The following is a 20,277-nucleotide window of genomic DNA, read 5'->3' as shown; positions in this document are numbered from 1 at the left end:
AGACACGCCTAAATTCCACCCTATTCTATTCGTGAGAAATAGCAGACACATAGTTGACAGACAGGACTGACTTGTATAAACTTAACAGTTGCGGGTTCAAAGTGATGTGTGCTCGTGTTCTCGTGTGTGTGTGCTAAGATGAACAAATCATATAAATTAAACATTAATAATGATGTCTTAGAGAGTCCCCAACCGTGATTTATGGGAACTAATGTTTCTAACAAAAAAGGTAGCGGGGTGGTTATAAAAAGACACATTTTGGTGCACATGACATTTAACTTGATAATAAGAATTTTTTTCGGAACCCAACTACTATTAAGAAATGTGAAAAAAAATGTTGTCTATCTTGCGCCACCTCGCGGACATTAAACAGTCTAATCCAAGTATTGTGGGGTATTGATAAACTATCTTGATATGGTCATTGTATATTAGTGTAATTGTGTAATCATTATCTCAGTTCCAAACAGTGTCACATTTACGTCAAAACAGATTATATGATATAATATAACGATTTTTTACAATAAATATTTATAATCTGTTAAAATGTGGCAAATATACACACATATATGGGTTGTTGACGTGACATGGCATTTTCACTGTCACACAAAATAAGATTCGCTTAATAGGACTACGTGTTATAATCCCACTATTTCAGCACAGTTGAATTGCCCAATAGGACATTTTCCACGCCTTATGCATGACAGAGGGAGCAGTCAAGATATTAATTTAGGAAAAGGAGGTCTGTGGTTTCACTTGGTTCATCGTGTAGGCATCCTCTGTGTTTGGGGATTAATGATTATAGAAATACATGCTTACCTTTCCTTGCCATTATCAGAGAGACATCACAAGACTTGTGATCCCACTTTCATAACATCTATTTTCCTGAAATATGCCTTTGTATGGTTCCCAATGAATGCTACACATCGTCAGTTCTGCACATCAGCCTCATTGGGTGTTTCGGCCCTTTACACAAGACACCCTTAACAAAAGGAGGCCCACCACAGGACCTGGATGTGTGTATCATTGTTGCAAGGTCATCTGGCAGCCCATGCTGTGTCCATCCGCCTCTACCAATCGAATCGGCAGCCTTATGGTCATAAGCCCTACTCTCCAGCCATTAGGCCACGGATTGAAACAAATTGAAATGCACGGTCAGTGCCCCCGGTCCAGTATGGCATAACATTACAACACATTACCAAACTTAAAGCAACCATACGCGCCAACCTGTTGGCTAAGGCTGTTATAGCCCCACTGACACCGTTAGTGCTTGCTCAGTAACCCCTGGTCCCGTATGGCATAACATTACAACACCATTTTATTGCGGTCAGTGGTTGCTTTTCTCAGCCACAGTGGCAAGTTATTTGACCGTCGGTTGGGCTGATCCCCACTTCCTTAAGTAGATAAATACATTATATTGTTATCATTTAAAATGATGTAAATGGTTAAACATATCTTTATTTTACATGGCACTGTTGTTATAAAACTGCTTTGTCATTAGATTATTTTATTTTGAGCCAAATCTCTAAATTGTCCTATGGTGTGACAGTCTTACATCAGGCATCATTTCTATTTTAGTAAATGGCAATAGTTGTACACATCGACATATTTCTAAAAGCGTAGGACTTTGATTTTCTCACTGAAAACCATATCCTCTGGGTTGACACCACATCCTCATTTTAAATCGAGCACACTCACAAACAACATTAATTTGATTAAAATACCCCATTCAAAATGATGCTGGGAAGCACATGTCGTGTGTACATGGTAAGTTTTTGTCTCAAAATTGTTCAAATATTTCACTTTTTTGGCACCACTATAACAGTGTAAAGTAATGTTGTCCTTTGGTGTGAGTGTAATGCCCCTAAATAACATGTTTTATTAAAAAACTATCTAAAGAGCGATTCCGAAGAGAATGACACAGAAAGGAACTATAATCTAAACGGTTCCCTATAGGAAGAGTAGCTTTATACTTTATCAAATTAATTAACATCTTAATGAATATATGTATATCAATTAGCTGAGCTGTGCAGTAGGGAGACACTAGAAAAGTCTTTGTTACACAGGCCTATCGAGTGACTGACAGACATAGAACATTTCCCTAAATTTTTCTGGGGGAAACCATTTGGAGTTTTTTCTTCCTTTATACCTTAGATTTGAATGTATTGTTTATGAATGTATTTATTTATATCTATAATTTTTAAAACATTGTTTTTGAATAAAAAAAGTGTAATACCTCTCACTTCCTCAAATAATGCAATAACTACAATATCTGTGCTTTGTTGTGACACACATATGTACCACAAATTCGTTTTTATAATATCATTATATTTTAACAATTTGGGTAAAAGCGACTTTTGACGTAGAATCATAAAATTAACTGTCAGAAGTGGGATTCGAACCCACGCCTCCATTCGGAGACCAGAAATCCCGCTTGCGTAAGGGAAGGTTTAACCTTGAGTCTGGCGCCTTAGACCACTCGGCCATCCTGACAACTGCATGTAGCAGATATTATTAACCTAGATACATGCTTAGACACGTATTTGTATTATGACGTGGTTTGTGTTGTATTCTTGTCTAATTAATTGTCTTAAGAAAGACCAGAATTCAAAACGTAAGAATTAAAAAGATCTTAATGTGTCGAATCAAAATCAAATGATTAATTTCCCGAAATTAAGTGTATGACGGTAATATACGTTCATTAAGAACTATTTCTGTGCGGTATGCGCTGCAAAATAAGCTGCGCATGCGTATTGTAACCCACTATAACAAACCATGTGGTCTGTTACCAAACGCCACAGGGGCGTGGAGCTATTTATTACCATTTCAACGTTTGCTGGCATGTTATGACACAGTCCTTAAATTAAAGCGCGTAACGTTACAATAGCACCGATGTCTCTCTACCGAAACACCGTCTGGTTCCTCAAAGGTCTACAGGAATATACAAAGTAAGCCGTGATGACTTAATCCAGATTCTTTAATGTGTTCGTTAAAAATCGTGCTTTTCTCTGTTGTTACCAACGCTGAGAGTAATCGTCATTTATTGTATTTGTATGTGTGTTTTCATCGTTCCTTCTCATCAGGAGCGGTTATGTGGCAGCGGAGAGACGCTTCAACGCGGCGGATCTAGAGGTGAGCGTCACCGGCCGCTCGTTCATCATCACCGGAGCCAACAGCGGCATCGGTAAAACCGCCGCTTGTGAAATAGCCAAAAGAGGTGAGAAATCACAACACTTTTATTAAAAAACAAAGTGGTATGCTATAATATTTTGCCTTAGAAAGTACAAACTAGTACGATCTTGCACGTTCCATTAACCCAGAAATGGGACACAACAGCGACTCCTTTCGCCGAATTATTTGCGGTGCAACTAAAAACAAAGTCCATTCACAAAATGTTTTTCTTCAGGTGGGATGGTACACATGATCTGCAGAAATAAAGACCGTGCGGAAGAAGCCAGAAAAGACATTGTGGATCAGAGTAAAAATGAGGTAAAACCAATCAATGTCACATAGTGCTGTAATTCTCTTAATTGTATTTCTTATGATGACACGGTGTGACATTACATAAATCTACTATAGAGGGTATGGACGTGTCTTCACTTTACCACATAAACACCAAGTGAGCGCGCTCTCGAGAGGGGCAAAACATTCAGCAAAACGACTGCTTACAATATCAGCTAAATGAGGAAATTCCGTGCAACATTTCAGTGACCACGAACACTTGATCTCTTTGTAAGTCATATGGAAGTCGTAAGGATCACAGTTCAGTCCAGCTGCTTGTCATTTCAGCATTTTTCTCCTATTCTCCTCATACATTTTTCTGCGTGTTTTACCACTCAGGGGAACATGTCCCGGCAGGAAAGTGACGTCAATGCATACCCTCTATTACACGAGTAATCTCTAATCTTATAAGGGCCTCTGTGAATAGACTGATGTGACTTTCTCTATCACTTTCTTTCAGAATGTTCATGTTCACATTGTTGACATGTCCAGTCCCCGCAAAGTATGGGAGTTTGCCAATGGATTCTCACAGAACCACAGTCTACATGTTCTGGTATATGTATTCTGGTTTATTCATATAAGTGTAGTCTTTGTATTTTCATGCTCTCTCAACACATTGGTGTTTTTATGTGATTTGTTGTAGATCAACAATGCCGGCTGCATGGTCAATCAGAGAGAACTGACTGAGGATGACCTGGAGAAAAACTTCGCTACAAACACACTTGGTAAAAAGTTTTGATTGATCTTGTCTTATTTGGGGATTTTTGTTTTAAACATTTTAACATTATAAACCAAATTCACTGACAGATCTGGTACTAGGTTGGCTTGGGCAATTATATATTTTGGTTGTGCAGATGTATAAATAGTTCATTGAATACATCTGTAACAAGTTCAATAAAAGGAAGGAATGGACTGGAACCGGCGACGTAAAAACATCTTTAATTAAATAAACAAACAATTAAACGAACTTAAAATGCCGGCAGCTCCCTCGCGGTCGACTGCCGGCCATACAAACTTAATAAAACCACAACATACACTCCAGGCCTGTTGTTGCTCCTCTCTTATGCTTCCGGAGCTCCTCCATGAGAGATCCGAGACCGGTGCACACACAGCTGACGCTCATTATCACTCATGTGACCGGACTCGCGGCCTTTCCCTCGCGGCTCTCTGCTGCTCACCACAACCTCATTAAAAGAAACCTTGATCAAATTTACAAATAATCATTTAATAGATAAAACAAATCAAATATATGTAACTTTTAATAACTTTAATTGCCAAGAAAAATCTGGGGGCAATCCCCCCAGTCCTATTCACAATAAAGGTCTGTGCGTGTCCTACCCACACCCGCCAAATTTTATTCCGCACCCACCCTCTCCCACTGAAAAGTCACTTGTGTTCACCGACTATCTGCTTAGAATGATTTTCGTCCCGACCCCAACGGATCCCGCTAAATTTAGATCATGTTTCCAGATCCCATGAAATTCATTAAAGTTGACCCATAACAAATATAATATCAAATACAAAAACATATGAGTTCTTTTTTCCGTCTTGTAAATATACAGCATTGTTCTTACATTTTAATGTCAATACAGTAGACAAAATGTCACAGATAAAAATAAATGAAATCAATTCAATACAACATCTTTGACTCAAACTATAAGCAAAATATGAATGAATAAAACCTGTTGGCTTATAGCTAGCTTGTGCAAAATGAAATCACTACTAAAAACTAAACTATTAAATATCCATGCATGAAATGTCCTGATGACCGTCTCCCCTCTAAAAAACACGTATGCTCTCTCGCTACCCTAAGGTATTAAACTTAAAACGGAGTCAGAACTGGTCCACGCGCACAGCACATGCTTAACACAGCCCTCAGAACAGGCTCTACATGTGGTCAGTTAGAAGTATGTCGGGAGTGGGCACCCGTCTAAAGACCTAAGTTCCTGACCACTACCGTCATTCATCCCAAAAATGTAATCCTGCACTGCAAAAATCCATATCGTGTCCCGCGAGTCGAATGCAGACCTCTAGTTCACAGGCTATCCCTTCCTTTTAAGTCTTGCCATTATCTTTCGCTATCACTTCTTCAGATTTGAGAGAAAGAAAGAGCATAACATTCATGACATGACTAGATGGCACTTCATTCATTATCTTATTTGTTGTTAGGGACATATATTCTGACAACAGCATTGATCCCCACACTTAAAAAGTCCCAGGATCCCAGAGTGGTGAGTGTTCTGAAAAATGTAATACACAAGTGTAAAACTATACCTTTTAAAACGGGGACTGTGCCAGTGTTGCTTTGCTTTACTGGTGTGTTTTGAATACAGTTACACACACCACTCAACTGTAAATGTCTTGAGTGTCATTTGAAGTTTATAAATGTGAATATGCACTGTACAGATCACAGTGTCATCTGGTGGGATGCTGGTTCAGAAGCTGAATGTGGAAGACCTTCAGTTTGAGAGAGGTTCTTTTGACAGCACCATGGTGTATGCACAGAACAAGGTGAAATACATCAGTATGCATAACAAAACATACAAAATGTAGCGGTAACTTTCGATAGCAAGACAAAAGCTTAAACACACACACACACACACACACAGTATATATAACATGTCAATTTGCAGAGGCAACAGGTGATTATGACAGAGCAATGGGCAGCTCAACACAAAGAAATTCACTTCTCGTCCATGCACCCAGGATGGGCAGATACTCCAGGTAGGAAGTGTTTGTGAACATATGTTTGTGTGTACATATACATGAGCTCCTCAAAAGCTGCAATTAAATATCTTCCTTGGAGAATCCATATATTTTGTTGTCTTAGCCAGTGTGTTGTTTATTCTGTCCACAGCGGTGAGATCATCCATGCCAGATTTCTATGAGAAAATGAAGAATAAACTCCGTAGTGAAGCACAGGGTGCTGACACAGTTGTTTGGTTGGCCATATCAGATGCTGCCAGCAGACAGCCAAGTGGACTCTTCTTCCAAGGTCAAGTATCTGTATAATGTGTCTTCCATTAGATTTTTTTCTACATCACTTATATTGTAGGACACTTTCTGTTAGTATAGGCTCCCTTTACTGATACTGTAAAAATCAGTTTTCTCTGCAACAGTATACAGTGGATAGTGCTTATATAGTAGAGATCTCTTTGACCTGCAAATGAACTTACCTCTGTTTTACACACTGCTTCATCTACAGACAGAAAAGCTGCTTCTACGCACCTGCCCCTGGCTTTCTCCAAGTCTTCTCCAGATGATGAGCAGAAGCTTATGTGCGTGCTGGAGCAGCTCGCGGATAAATTCAAGTGTTAATTGGATAAGCGTGAAACCTGATGCTGATCAAATCCATGGAGGATTAAGAATCACAAACATCATTCCAACAGGGAGAACCGTGGCGTTCACTCTTTAATGGCAGTGAGAACCGTAGAGATGTGGAGAGCACATAAATATCAGACCAAACAATGGATATATCACCTTTAATTGGTTGGTTAACAAATATTATAATAATGGGTTTGCTCCTTGTACCCCATTTGAAATGATTTATTGATAAGATTTATTATAATCTAATTATGAACTAAAATGACCTATTTATGATTGTGTTATATTTCATAAATATTTTTGATGATTAACAAATCCTTGTCACAATGTTTTGTTTTAAGAAATGACACAAGCATTTTTCACACAAATCAACTGCTATGATCCATATAACTCTGAGGTTATACTAAGATAAATAAAAGACTGATTATAGACCCCTTTGGAAGACGTAACCAACGCTGGTCCAGAAGAACTTCTTGTTCCACAACACAAACATTTGATCAGAACAGAACAAATATAACCTATTTATAAAGTTAAAGAAATATCTTTAAGTAAATACAACTGAAACCGGAAGTGTTTCTGCACCTGTGTTTACATATTGCAAAGTGGTTTATAGGAAGTGATTTGAGCTGTTAGTTGTTGCAACAGTTTTTAACAGTAATTGTAATATCAAAATGTTCATAATTTGGATTCATTAGTTTTAAAGGGGAACAGTGAGACAAAGCAAAGTTGTACTACATGTTTACAGATTTATTTATTAAGAGTCCTAGTGAGACCACCAGCATTTTTAAAGGACAAACCACTACTTGTTCTGGTCATTTCAGTTTCAATTTTATTTCACAATATCAGTCACATTTTAGTCATACCACAAGGATCCTTTTAAGATATCGATCACAAAGTAATGCTGGGAAACAAGTCTGTGTTAAGTGTTTAGTTGAGGATACTGAGCAGGTCTCTCTGGTTGCAAAAGAAAAGATTACAGAAATATGCTCAGTTTAAGTCACTTGACACCTGTGGTCTCATCATTTAAGTTTCTCTGTATATGAGAAGACATCAGTCTCACTTTCTTAGAGCTTTTAATTGAAAGCTCACCATAATGTGTCAATTTCATAATGTTTAAAGTATCGCACACATAATCTTAATATTAAGATTATAATCAGCTTTTACAGTATATGGTGTAACCAAAGAACATGCAATTCAGACATGATTTAGCCTCTTTGGATATCCTTTAGACACATTCTTACAGCAATCCAACAGCTGCACTTGTCATTTTGATTGAGATATTCAAAGCTTTAGCTTCTTAGTTCGCCGTGGTTTTCCTGGTATTTTAAAAACACACATACATATGTTTCACATAATACAGCTTGCACAAGTCACTCATTACAAAAGCTTTCATTCCACACAGCAAAAACAAGTCATTTCATGTGACAAATCACATGATATTTTATGACATAAATAAAAATGATTATACATGGTTCTTACAGTAATCAGATACCTATGAAACATAAGCTCAAGTACAATGTTATTGTAATGAAGCATTATTTTCATTATATAAACAATGGTGCGTGTTTAATCATCATATTAAACTACATTATGACAAAACCTAAGTGCTTACATTATTGAGTCTGAGATGAATAGACTGTGACCAAAAGGGAATAGTAGCCACATGCTTAATGCCTATGCCAAATCCGGACCACTGATAATTGTGGTATAATTGTGGTAAAGGCACTGAAATATAAAACCAGTTCCTGCATGCTTTGATAGAATATCATGCGGATCCATGTGTGTTTGGGATAAGACAAAAATAATGAAACATAAGGTAGATATTTTCACAAACAAAATATAACAACATGCCAACATAAACAAATATTTACATACAACAGGACCAAGCAGATTCAGACTGGATTCTATGTGCAAGACTGTTCCCATAACCATGTGTTCATGCACAAATACATACAACTGCACATGTCCAGATGTGTTTTTAATAACACTTTTCCCCATAAGATTGTTCTGCTCATGACAGAAGTAGCACTATTCTGACCTGTGACCACTTAAGATATGTTTCCCAGGAAAACCGAGGAAATCTTGCTCTCTCTGCAAACACACGATACAGATTCGTCTTTTTAGTTCACGTTTGCAGACGCTCCTGAGGAATTCTCATGATACTACTGGAGTCATGTCCCACAGCTGCATGAAAGGAAGCACACAACATACACCTTCAATTTAATTTCCTTTATCAAACAGTGCATTCACACGTGTATGTGCATTGTGACAAACCTTGATGACTTTGTCCGTCCCAGCGGTAAGAAGCCAGCCCCTGGTTGGTTCATAATGCATATGAATGATGCCGTGCTTACTGTCGTGGAATGTTGCAGTCGGTGCCCGTCTATATGACGCAAAGAACACTTTTAGGGATTTTAAATTATTTATGCATTTGGCAGACTTGCACTGTACTCCAAGTAAATTAGTTTTTCTTGGGAATCAAACACATTAAGACTACTGAATGCTTTGGAGACCACCAAAGTTTACTTACTCCTCATCTGTAATAGAGTCGTGACAACTGTCACAAACCCGCACCTCAAATTCAAATCCCATGAGAGGAATAGTAGAACGCTTGGAGGAGCATTTTCCGCACACGGCCTGTCCACACTTCCTACAGTGATGCTGGGAAATGTATTTGTGTCACATTTTATGAAATCAAAGATTGGTCGGAGTATAGTAAACAGTTTGAGGGACTACCTGCCGTAGACCAATTTTCTTGCAGTCCCACATTTGTTTGAAATTCCAGAAGAACGGCTGTTCACACTTCTGGCATGAGTCACTGTCTAGCCACTCAGGAGTCTAAGACAGAGATGAGATAACCCATGTGAGTTTAGTAGGCTCCAAAGGTTTAAGACCATATTGAAAAACTTTTTATTCAAATTTTTTGTTCTCCTGGAAAGTTTTTGCATCCATTTAGCCACACAATCATGCTAATTCCCTCATATATTCTTTTTTTTAACTGTTCCTAAAATAGATTTAAAATACTGTTAAACACGATTATTAGAATTCAAGATCTGCAAAGATCTTGTTATTTTGACCAGTATGTTCTGTTTCAGTCGGCAAATAAATACTTTTTGGAGAAATATTGTCACTACTAAACAGACAGGAACAAAAATGATTGTTTTACAAACACATATACATAGTAATTTCAGATAACCTAAAAAACTAATTTCTCTCCTTACCTCCTGCCGTGTGACGTCCATGTTCCAGATAACTATTCCTCCATCTGAACCACAGGAAATGAGTTGACGTGTGTGAGGAGCGTAACACAAACCCTGCACTTTATCACTGTCACACACATACATACATTTAAGCATGTTTAAAATAACAGATCACCGCTCATTATTTGCACTATTCTGCAAGTTGTTTTATTTATCTACTTTTGACAATAATAAAATGTGATAATTTAGGGGTGGGATTATTTTAAACCAGGACAAGGTTTTAGTTAAATTAGGATATTTAAATTGTTTTTAAAAACATACTTTACAAAAGAACATTCCAGGTGTGCATCTTGAGACAAAACTATCACACTAATATATTTTAAGAAATGTTAGTGTAAATTGTTTTCATTTAAATTAGTCTAGGACTACGCTTAAACCCTATCTGGTCCTTTATGTCTTACTTGTGCCCCTGCAGTTCAATAGCTGTGCCTTTGCGGCCCCCGATGTCCCACATGATGATTGAATGATCAGAGCTTCCAGAAAATAAAACCCTTTGGACAGGATCCCAACATAGAGCAGTAACATTGCCTGTAAACACATACAAACACACACAGGCAACATAAAGTATGTGCAAACAACAATAAGAAACATTTACTTCTATCATACAATAGTGTTAACCAAGACAAGCGCCGAAGAAGTATGAGCTCGTTTGTGAAGCATTAGCAGTGATAGCGGCAAGTAAACGGTCACTTTTGTTTCAGCTTGAGATGTTAAATACAGAAGAACAAATAATTGCTTGAGGGAGGGGTTCAAACCGACCAATCACAGTGCTTGCGGTCAGCGTAGGATCGGCATTGTTACACTTTTGGAGAGTTGCGCGTCAGGTTACGGCGTAGGGTACACTGTTCTGTGTAGGCTACCGACGCACGAGCATAAACTGAACTTTAGTGATGCTCTGGCACAGTGACGTGATAAATCATTCAGGGCACCAGGAGGTGTAATCAACTCCAGAATGACTGTTAGAAATTCACTTGTTTATTTTACATATTGATTCCTTGAAAACCCTGTGTTTTAGCAAAATTGTATAAACCCCCCCTTTTTGATGTTTGTCGCTGTTTTTCTCTCTTTGGTCTTAACGGGATATTTCAAAGGCAAATCAAAATGTTCCCATGTTTTACTCACCCTCAAGGCATCCTGAATGAATATGTCTTTCTTGTTGAAGAATAATGTTGCAATAAGAATAATGAATATGTATCTTAAATGCATCGACTCCCTTCAGAAGAAGAGCAGTCCTTGATTGATGGATGCACTTTTTGATGCTTCAAAAAGTAAAAGTCCCTTCACTCCATTTCTACCGTTTGGTAGTAAAATAATACTTGGTATCATAACTTCGACTGCATTATTCTACAAGTCATATTCAGTGAGGATGCCTTGAGGTGGAGTTAAACATTGGGAATTTCTTTTCAGCCTGTGAAATATCCCTTTAAAGTTTTTTCTTTTCTTTTAGTATGAATGAGTATGTTTTACATAAACAGTACTACGGACATTGTAACAATACAAAGTGAATTGAAAATTGGCAAAGTTACACTTTTAAGTTATATATATAAGGTTATGTCCATAATTCTGTCTCTTGCACATGGATTCAGTTACACAATCTAATATCAGATATGTTGGCCTTTAATGATGGCCACATTAAGCTTTATGAAGCTAAGAGGCTTTCTATACGAAAGCATTACTCAAAGCCTTCTTTGTAGTTCACCAAAAGTGATTGTTGTTTCTGATGTATGTTTTAAAGCTTCAGGGCTGAGACTCATCCCTATTGGGCAGCTATAATAAATGGTTTGTGAAAGATTGATCATGACTGTGTGTTTGTGTGAAGTGAGCACCTGTGTGTCCTTTAAGGGTTGTGACCAGACTGCAACTATCCTGGTCAAGCTTTAGGATTGTCACTTGTCCAGAATGATCTCCAACAAAGGCGTGTCTGGTCTCCACATCAAATCTTACACATTCATTTTCAAGGAACCCACAGTGTAAAATGTCTGATCTGAGGTATTTTAAGTATAAAGCAGGTTACTTTGATCCTGTGAATGTGGTGTATGAAAGGATACTGTAGTCCAGACACCCATGCTGTGGTCCTGTGTGTGCCCAGCTGCTGCCCACTTTCTGAGCAATGCCATGTAAAGCTCTTGTCCTGCCCTGTGCTTAGAACCCATTCCATCTCTAACACAAACAACACCACAGTCACTCCACCCTGATGTGCTATAAAAGAAAAAGACAACGCACAAAATGGGTCACTTTATTATATTTAAAAACAAAGACAATTATCACCCGTGGCCATTCTCACCCCAAAATAAAAAAATATGTAATAATTTACTCACCCTCTTGCCATTTCAAACTTGTGTGACCTTTTTTCGCAGAACACTAAAGAAGATATTACCCAGAAGCGATACCCATTCCCTTGTACTGTACAGACACAAAACCAATACAAGTCAATGGGTCCCGCCATTGTTTGGATAGCTAAATTCTTTAAAATATCTTCTTTTGTGTTCTGCGGAAAAGAACGAGATGGTCAAAAAAGGATAACATTTTAGGCGAACAACCCTTTAAATACCTAAATAACTGAAACTTAAACTCATACAAACTTGACAACAGGACAGTAAAAAAAGGATTTAAATCAACAAAAAAGATCTCAAAAACCACAAAACTAATACTTGGTATTAACTGTAAATCTATATCAACTGTATTGTTTTCATTTGTTTGAAGCACAAGTCATACATTAAATACAAGTAAAGAAGGTTAGCAAGATTACTTTGCCATCACTTTGCATTCATTGCCATAATCCACTATAATTGAGCACCATGTTATGAGTAAATACTGAATAAATACGCCCTAACCACAGTAGTGTAGGCTACTTGGTGTTTAAACAAGCAGGTGTCTAATCTTCGGTATTAGCTATAATACTTTTTAGAATACTTAAAAAATCTATATAATCAGTGTTGTTGTATTTTACCGCCCCCCCAGGTCCTCTTCACAACTTCATTGAAGAGTTAGATGCCCTGCTCTCGTCATTCCCTGAGGATGTCAACTTTGCATCTCTAGATGTTGACACTGCAAACGACACCTTATGCTCAACACTTACATCCTGCCTAGATAACCTCTGTCCTTCAGACCAGCTTGCGCCCCCCTCTCCGGCCCTTGGCTGTCTGACATCCTCCGTGAACAACTGGGTACACTCAGGCCTGCTGAAAGGAAATGGCGCTAGACCAAGAATTCTGCTGACCAATGGGACTACCAGTAACTACTCTTATCTTTGTCTGCTAGTGTCACCACAGCTAAAACATCCTTCTATACGACGAAGGTGAGCAATGCACCTAACACTCGGCAGCTTTTCAAGACATTTAACTCTCTTCTTTGCCCTCCCTCCTCCCCAACCAGCTTCATCTTGACTGCTGATGACTTTGCTGTATTTTTCACTGAAATAACATCAGCCATCAGCAAGCAATTCTCAGCGCCTCATACCTCGGTACACACTACCCTCACTTCAAACATTGATATCTCCTCTTTCGCTCCACTGACTGACACTGTAGTCACCAGACTTCTCTCCAGCAACCTCACCACCTGTCCCCTTGACACAACTCCCTCCCATCTCCTACAGGCCATATCCAGCACACTCACACATCATCAACACCTACCTTCTCACCAGCACTTTTCCATCCACATTCAAACAGGCCCAGGTCACACCCTAACTTAAGAAACCAACATTGGACCCCTCCACAGACCTGTCTCTCTCCTCCCATTTATTGCAAAAACATTGAAAGGGCAGTGTTCAACCAGGCACCTTCCTACCTGTCCCAGAATAAACTACTGGATGACAAGCAGTCCGGCTTAAAAACAAACCACTCTACTTGAGACTGCACTGCTATCGGTCACAGAAGGGCTGAGGCTAGCCAAGGCGGAGCCTAAATCCTCTGTCCTGATTCTGCTAGACCTATCTGCAGCGTTCGACACTGTCAATCACCAGATACTACTATCAACCCTGTCATCTTTAGGAATCTCAGACACTCCTCTCAACTGGTTCAAATCCTAACTCTCTGGTAGATCCTTCAAGGTGTCATGGAGGGGCTAGCTGTCCACTGCCCACCACATGATCACTGGGGTCCCTCAGGGACCGCTGCTTTTTCCATCTACATGACATCCTTAGGACCCATCATACGGGCACACAGCTTCTTGTATCACTGTTATGCTGATGACACCCAGATTTACATCTCATTTCCCCCAGACGATTCCCGCATTACAACCTGCCTAGAAGACATCTTTGATTGGATGAAAGACCATCACCTCCAGCTGAACCCTGCCAAGACAGAAATTCTCTGATGGTTCAGAATGCAACAGCACATCTTGTCTTCAAACAGCCAAAAGGGCTCAAGTGACCACTTTTCATCTCTCTCCACAGGCTACCGGTAGAAGCCTGCATCAGATTCAAGTCACTAATGCTTGCCTAAAGGAGTATCACTGGATCTGCGCCGGGATACTCTCACACTCTCCTACACTCCATCACGAACCCTGCGTTCAGCGAACCAGCGGCACCTTTGTAATGCCTTCTAAAAGGGGCATTAAATCGCTTTCCCGATCATTCTCCTTCACAACTTCTTCCTGGTGGAACATCAGGTCTTAACGCGATGCGGGATAAGACAATATCGTTAATATAGATATGGGGTGTGTTCGACTTAAAGCAGCACTGTGGTGTCTGACATGCGCAGTGCCCATGCGCAGAGTGAGCAGAGCCCTCTTACTCATTCACTCTACAAGTTTGCTTATGACATGGAGGAAGCCGTGGTGCCAGTCCGTCTACTAGCCAAATTAGGTCATCTACGAGTCACTTGGCACCGGGTCTCCCACAAATTTGCGGTGCGTGTCGGAAGAGGGAGGACGCGTGTCGGGCCTCTCCCCGGTCCCGTCATGCCAGCTTCTCGTGGTGCTGCGGTATCGCTGCCTTCAGGAGCGATTCCAACTAAGAGGCGTTCAGCCGTAATCCTGCAGACTGTAGCCTCGTGCCAATGGCTCTTCAGTCAAGCACACAAACCAAAAGTCTGAACCTGCGGTTCCTCTCCAACTGAGCAGGATTACTGTTGCAACAACAAGGCATCACAGTAGATTATCTCACCTGTTTTAAGCAGTGTCAGGAGGAATTTAACTATTAAATCATTTGCTTTTGCACATTCTTGAATATTTATTTTATTTTAAATGTTTTTTTTTTTGTTTATTATTATAATTGTTGTTGATAATTTACATGTTCAACGATGTGAAGCTGTGTGTTTTCAAATAGGGGGGAAATCCCTGTTATTTCATTTCTTTTTACAAGCAATTTTAATAAAGGTGATTGTGACATCTCGCAAGTAAACATTTATTCCAATTTGTAGAAAATATCGATATACATATTGGATATCGCTTTGGATAAAAGCGTCTGCTAAATGACTAAATGTAAATGCACTTTTTTGAGTTCCTGCTGCATTAACATGACCACATGACATGGTTTGGTAGAAAAAACTAATTTGCCTGACAAAAGATTGGTGACTTACCCTGATATGTTCGTTCAGGCGTCATCTTGTTGTAGTCTTCAGACAGCACAAACTCCTGGGGAAAGGAGAAAACAAGCATCTTGCTAGTGCCATAGACGACTACGTTAACACCAGGCTTGTGTGTAAAATAATAACAGCAGTTCTGCTTTTTTGTGGTTGATGATAAAGTTTAGACAACATACCAACACAACGCCATTTTCCATTCCAACAGAGATCCTCCTTGTCTCTGGATTAAAAGACATACAAGAACATGGAGCTACAACACAAAAATGAAAAAAAAGCTTTACTTATGAGTATCCATAAGAACTATGAACAGAAACACATGCCCTCTACTAGGAAACTGCTAGCGGCCTATTCACAGTCTGCAATTGTTAACCAGAAAGCAAGCAAAGTAAACTAGGAAATGAAACTGATGAATGTGGGATTCTGCAAAGTCTGGAGTTCATGCCTAAAAAAAGGTTTCATTTAGCTTTTTAACTTTAATAGTACAATTCCTGAAGTTATTCTGTTTACATGAGCCTAATGGTTGAAGGAGAACTACCTTTGTTGTCTAGGAATCAGAGGGATTTGGGATAGTGGACTCACCAGGCATTGTGTGATAGACACTGGGCCAGTACTGACCGCTGTCCCTTTTCAGCCAGACACGTATTGTTCTAAAAAAAAAATCAAGTAGCATTTACATTTGAATAATATGACAAAGACAGACCTGAATTCAGTTGCACAGTTATTACACAGCCCTAAAGAAACAATGGGCTTTGTTTGATAACACATTCAACACATTTACACATTCAAAAGGCTGTGTAAATTGTACGGAAAATCATACGAGTAAACTTTTGCAAAATTATTTTAAAATTCAATGGGATAATTTAATAAATGATAATGAATATTAACAAATGTATTCTCATGTCTCATGAATAAGGCTCAACTAGGGCAGGGTTGTATTTGCATGTGTAAAAGGTCACCCAAAATGTAAATTCAGTCATCATATCATATTATTTAATATGGCGGATATTATGAGAAATGTTTCAGTGGTTTTGTGTCCAGTACAATTGGCACCAATTTTGTGTGGTTACCAACGTTCTTTAAAATATATTTTCTGTTCTGCAGAAAAAGAAAGCCATACAGGTTTGAAATAACATTAGGTTGAGTAAATGATGAAAGGTGATCACTATACAGCGTCATTAAAGGGATAGTTCACCCCAGAATTCTGTCATCATTTACACACCCTCATGTAATTTCATACATGTATGAATTACTGTTTTGTATGAATGTATTTTGACGTCATTGAGTAAGTAAATATATGGTGAACTATCACTTTTAGATGGTGAACGGTTCTGAAAAAGTGAAGGGGTAGTAATACAGTCATAGAGCATTTTTGAGTTATTCCTATTAATATTGACAGTTTTAATGTTGACAGCCTTCAACACCTAACGTTTCCAGAATATAAAAGCATGCATACAAACAAATGGTAAGAGGTACTTGTATCCGATTTCCTCCCTGGTCAACGGAGTGAGTGTCAACATTGATACTGATAGAATGTTCATTATAATAAACAGGAGATTCGCCTGTAAAGTCACGAATACTCCGTGAAGCGATAAATAAATCAGTTTTAATCCGAATGCAGACGCGATGTCATGATATATATACGAAGACTGCACTGTGTTATTATACATTAAGTTGGTGAACGCAGGCAAATGGTCAGTCAAGCGGAGTTTGCATATGTAATGATCTTCTTTGTTCTTAGCCTGCAAATTAGATCATTGAATATCTTTGGACATTTACCAGTGCTGCAAACATCGTTTACTTAACAGAAAAATAAGCATATAATTTAACATAAATATTAAATCAATGTAGCGTTACATGTCACAGGTAACGTTATTCATATTCATTTAAACGCCATGTATTCGTATTTCAGGAATGCTGTATTTAAGTATATAACGTTACATTTTGTCAAAATAAAGCGTGCACTGACCTGTCCTGAGATACACTGATAATCCCGTCCTCTTTGGGGATGATCACAGCCGTGTTCACCACATCTTGAAAGCCCTCGATCTTACTTAACAGGACGGGCTTTCGTGTCTGCGGAAGGGGGTGAATCTCTGCCGCCATAGCGCTGTCGTTTCTAAATCCTCTCTCGGCAGCATAACACGCTGAACAGGTCTGTCGATTATTTAACCTGCAACACGGTGAGCTGCAATGGTAAGGGATGCTGCTGGTCAGCTGATTAGCTCTCACAAGCTTTACGGTTACAGTGAGTAGCAATCGCTAAAGCATGTTTCATGGATACTTGCGTGTTGTCATGACCCCTTCTATGTAAATCAGACGATCCGACTTATCACTGAATCAACGATGTTTGCGTTTTCGACGTGCAGTTTTGACTCGCGTGAATACAATATGCGCAGAACCGGAAGATGAATGTCAATTATTTTTTTCAATGTCTTAAAATGTATTAATGTTCTACACGTTTCTTTGAACCTAATCTACGCAGGATTTTTTGTACTAAAACAGTTTAATTTATTCTTTCATGAAGAACAAACAAATATTAACTTTTTATATTGATACTTAAGCTTGAACTTAAAAAACACGGTGTTGAAACTGTTGTATTTATAGTTCAGCCTTTGCATCGCACAAAGCAGTTTTACACTCAAGTAAGTATGCCGTTAGCAATCTATCATTGCATGTGTTAGTAAACTTATTGTTGGCTTTTTCTGAGAATTATTTGAATGTCCTTCTCTATCGATGCAAATGTATGTTTGCTATGAACTACACATCATTAAACCTTTTTCACGTGTCAATTGGCACGTAAATATAAAAAGATGAGTGGCCTGGCTTAATATCTAGATTTTTTATTTGATTAGATTACATTGATTTAAGTATATACATTTTTTACAGAATGTGTCAAACTCTGTCCAGTCTTTTGTTAAACAAGGACAAGGACAACCTCAACCACCACCACAGCAGGTTGGTATTTATGTAATACAAATAAGTGTGTAATACACACTTGTCTATTCTAGAGTCTATTCATTCTCACTGGTTTCAGGATTGGGTCACTAACAATTCATGCTTAATGTTACTTCTCACTCTTTCATAGGTTCAGCCAGACTTTTCTCCATCTCTTCTGAACACATGCTACACTGACAGCGCAGAAGAACTGCCCGTACAAAAGGCATCAAAACAAGTAAGTCACTGCCGAATTCATTCACACTGGTTTCAGGATTGGGTCACTAACAAATTCATGCTTAATGTTACTTCTCACTCTTTCATAGGTTCAGCCAGACTTTTCTCCATCTCCTCTGAACACATGCGACACTGACAGCGCAGAAGAACTGCCCGTCCAAAAGGCATCGAAACAAGTAAGTCACTGCCGAATTCATTCACACTGGTTTCAGGATTGGGTCACTAACAAATTCATGCTTAATGTTACTTCTCACTCTTTCATAGGTTCAGCCAGACTTTTCTCCATCTCCTCTGAACACATGCTACACTGACAGCGCAGAAGAACTGCCCGTGCAAAAGGCATCAAAGTGTATGCAGTGTATGGTGAATAAAAATCATGTAGCGCATGACCTGACAGAACAATGACTAGTAAATTGAACAGTTCACATTTTTTTAATAAGCCTTTCAATCCCTAATGCTTGTTAATTTATCATAAAGTGGTTTGTTAGATCATCCTATCATTTGTCATTTATTTACTGATAGTATTAGGACCATTGATCTCAGGATCAAGTAGTAGTCATTGTGTAATTATTTATTTTTTAGACTATACACTTAAAATGATAATTTTACACATCATCTGTGCATGAGTAAGAAGAACAGCATGGGTAAATTTAATTAAAACAAGGTCTGCCCCTAAATTTTTTCCTTTTAATTATAACTATTATATGAATGAGTTGTGTTTTGTTCAAACTGGGCAAAGGATATATAGTTCCCAGCATTCTTTGCGGAAGACTAAATTTGGAAGTGTTGCTGTATGTGTTATTCACCCAAGAGGTACACTTGTTAGTGTTTATTGTTCATTTCTCTTTTTTAGAAGAGTTTGTTATATTAAAAAAAATTAAACATGAAAATCTTTTGAGCTCTGTTAACTTAACACATACTTCAACGTATAAATAATGTTGCATATTTTTGATTTATGTATAAAAATGGTTGAACATTGTCATTGTTTTTACAAGCATAAGTGGGAAACTTGAGTAATGTAAATATAACTTTAATATGTGCTACTGAAAAACATATATTTGTGTTTGGGTAGTTATGAATAGCAGTTAGGAGACGGAAGAAGCAATTTTTTGTTTAAGCTTCCATCTGTGTATTATACATTCCTGAAGGAGAGAGATCTGAAACTGGAGTCAAATTTTAGATCTATAAGATCGGCAAGCCATATTCCGCAGTTGGATCTATCACTAGCAACAAATTGTAAAAAACACAATTGAATGTTAGTAAACAAAGCTGCCAGAATTCTTTTCCTACATAACTTTAATTGTTGAAAAACAAGATTTTTTTAGCTAAAACTTCAACACAAGTAAAAAAACATTTACACATAAAAAGGCTAACTGATGTTTCAAAGGTCAGGGTTATGCAGGCAAGACACACGCAGATTTCTTCTATCATACATTTCCTGCATGAAAAACTCCATGTCCTCCATTCTTTCAAATGTGAAAAGGAAGGGAGCCCGGATT

The 20,277-nt window shown here is 38.3% G+C and overlaps 3 protein-coding genes across 5 annotated transcripts; 2 read left to right on the top strand and 1 right to left on the bottom strand.

The window, feature by feature from the left end:
- Positions 1 to 2,738: 2,738 nt before the first annotated feature.
- On the top strand, positions 2,739 to 7,637 carry dhrs12 (dehydrogenase/reductase (SDR family) member 12). The gene is made up of 10 exons (XM_079464173.1): positions 2,739 to 2,945; positions 3,081 to 3,214; positions 3,404 to 3,486; positions 3,959 to 4,051; positions 4,142 to 4,223; positions 5,668 to 5,729; positions 5,905 to 6,009; positions 6,132 to 6,222; positions 6,356 to 6,493; positions 6,704 to 7,637. The coding sequence occupies exons 1-10, from the start codon at positions 2,890 to 2,892 to the stop codon at positions 6,814 to 6,816; spliced, it is 957 nt and encodes a 318-aa protein (XP_079320299.1). The 5' UTR covers positions 2,739 to 2,889; the 3' UTR covers positions 6,817 to 7,637.
- wdfy2 (WD repeat and FYVE domain containing 2) lies at positions 7,631 to 17,999 on the bottom strand. Of its 2 annotated transcripts, XM_079464172.1 has the most exons (13): positions 17,893 to 17,999; positions 17,574 to 17,792; positions 16,187 to 16,254; positions 15,784 to 15,857; positions 15,602 to 15,656; positions 12,131 to 12,281; positions 11,909 to 12,021; positions 10,484 to 10,610; positions 10,044 to 10,149; positions 9,559 to 9,660; positions 9,353 to 9,483; positions 9,097 to 9,205; positions 7,631 to 9,006 (listed from the first exon to the last, which is right to left on the bottom strand). In XM_079464172.1, exons 2-13 carry the CDS (start codon positions 17,708 to 17,710, stop codon positions 8,977 to 8,979), a joined length of 1,203 nt encoding a protein of 400 aa, XP_079320298.1. In that variant the 5' UTR covers positions 17,711 to 17,792; positions 17,893 to 17,999; the 3' UTR covers positions 7,631 to 8,976. The 2 variants fall into 2 exon arrangements, 1 of the variants encoding a protein (XP_079320298.1); XR_013787126.1 differs by having other exon boundaries at positions 7,634 to 9,006; positions 9,397 to 9,483; positions 17,574 to 17,949.
- Positions 17,609 to 19,675, top strand: LOC306898581 (uncharacterized protein). Of its 2 annotated transcripts, none has more exons than XM_079464174.1 (5): positions 17,609 to 17,800; positions 18,494 to 18,562; positions 18,693 to 18,779; positions 18,868 to 18,954; positions 19,043 to 19,675. In XM_079464174.1, the coding sequence occupies exons 1-5, from the start codon at positions 17,798 to 17,800 to the stop codon at positions 19,181 to 19,183; spliced, it is 387 nt and encodes a 128-aa protein (XP_079320300.1). In that variant the 5' UTR covers positions 17,609 to 17,797; the 3' UTR covers positions 19,184 to 19,675. The 2 variants fall into 2 exon arrangements, 1 of the variants encoding a protein (XP_079320300.1); XR_013787127.1 differs by lacking the exon at positions 17,609 to 17,800 and adding an exon at positions 17,855 to 18,249 and having other exon boundaries at positions 19,043 to 19,647.
- The last annotated feature ends 602 nt before the right edge of the window (positions 19,676 to 20,277 follow it).

This window comes from Barbatula barbatula (genome assembly GCF_947034865.1).
Source record: "Barbatula barbatula genome assembly, chromosome: 9".
Taxonomy (NCBI): Eukaryota; Metazoa; Chordata; class Actinopteri; order Cypriniformes; family Nemacheilidae; genus Barbatula; species Barbatula barbatula.
The sequence above is the reverse complement of the archived record's forward strand: the minus strand, read 5'-3'. Positions and strand labels throughout refer to the sequence as shown.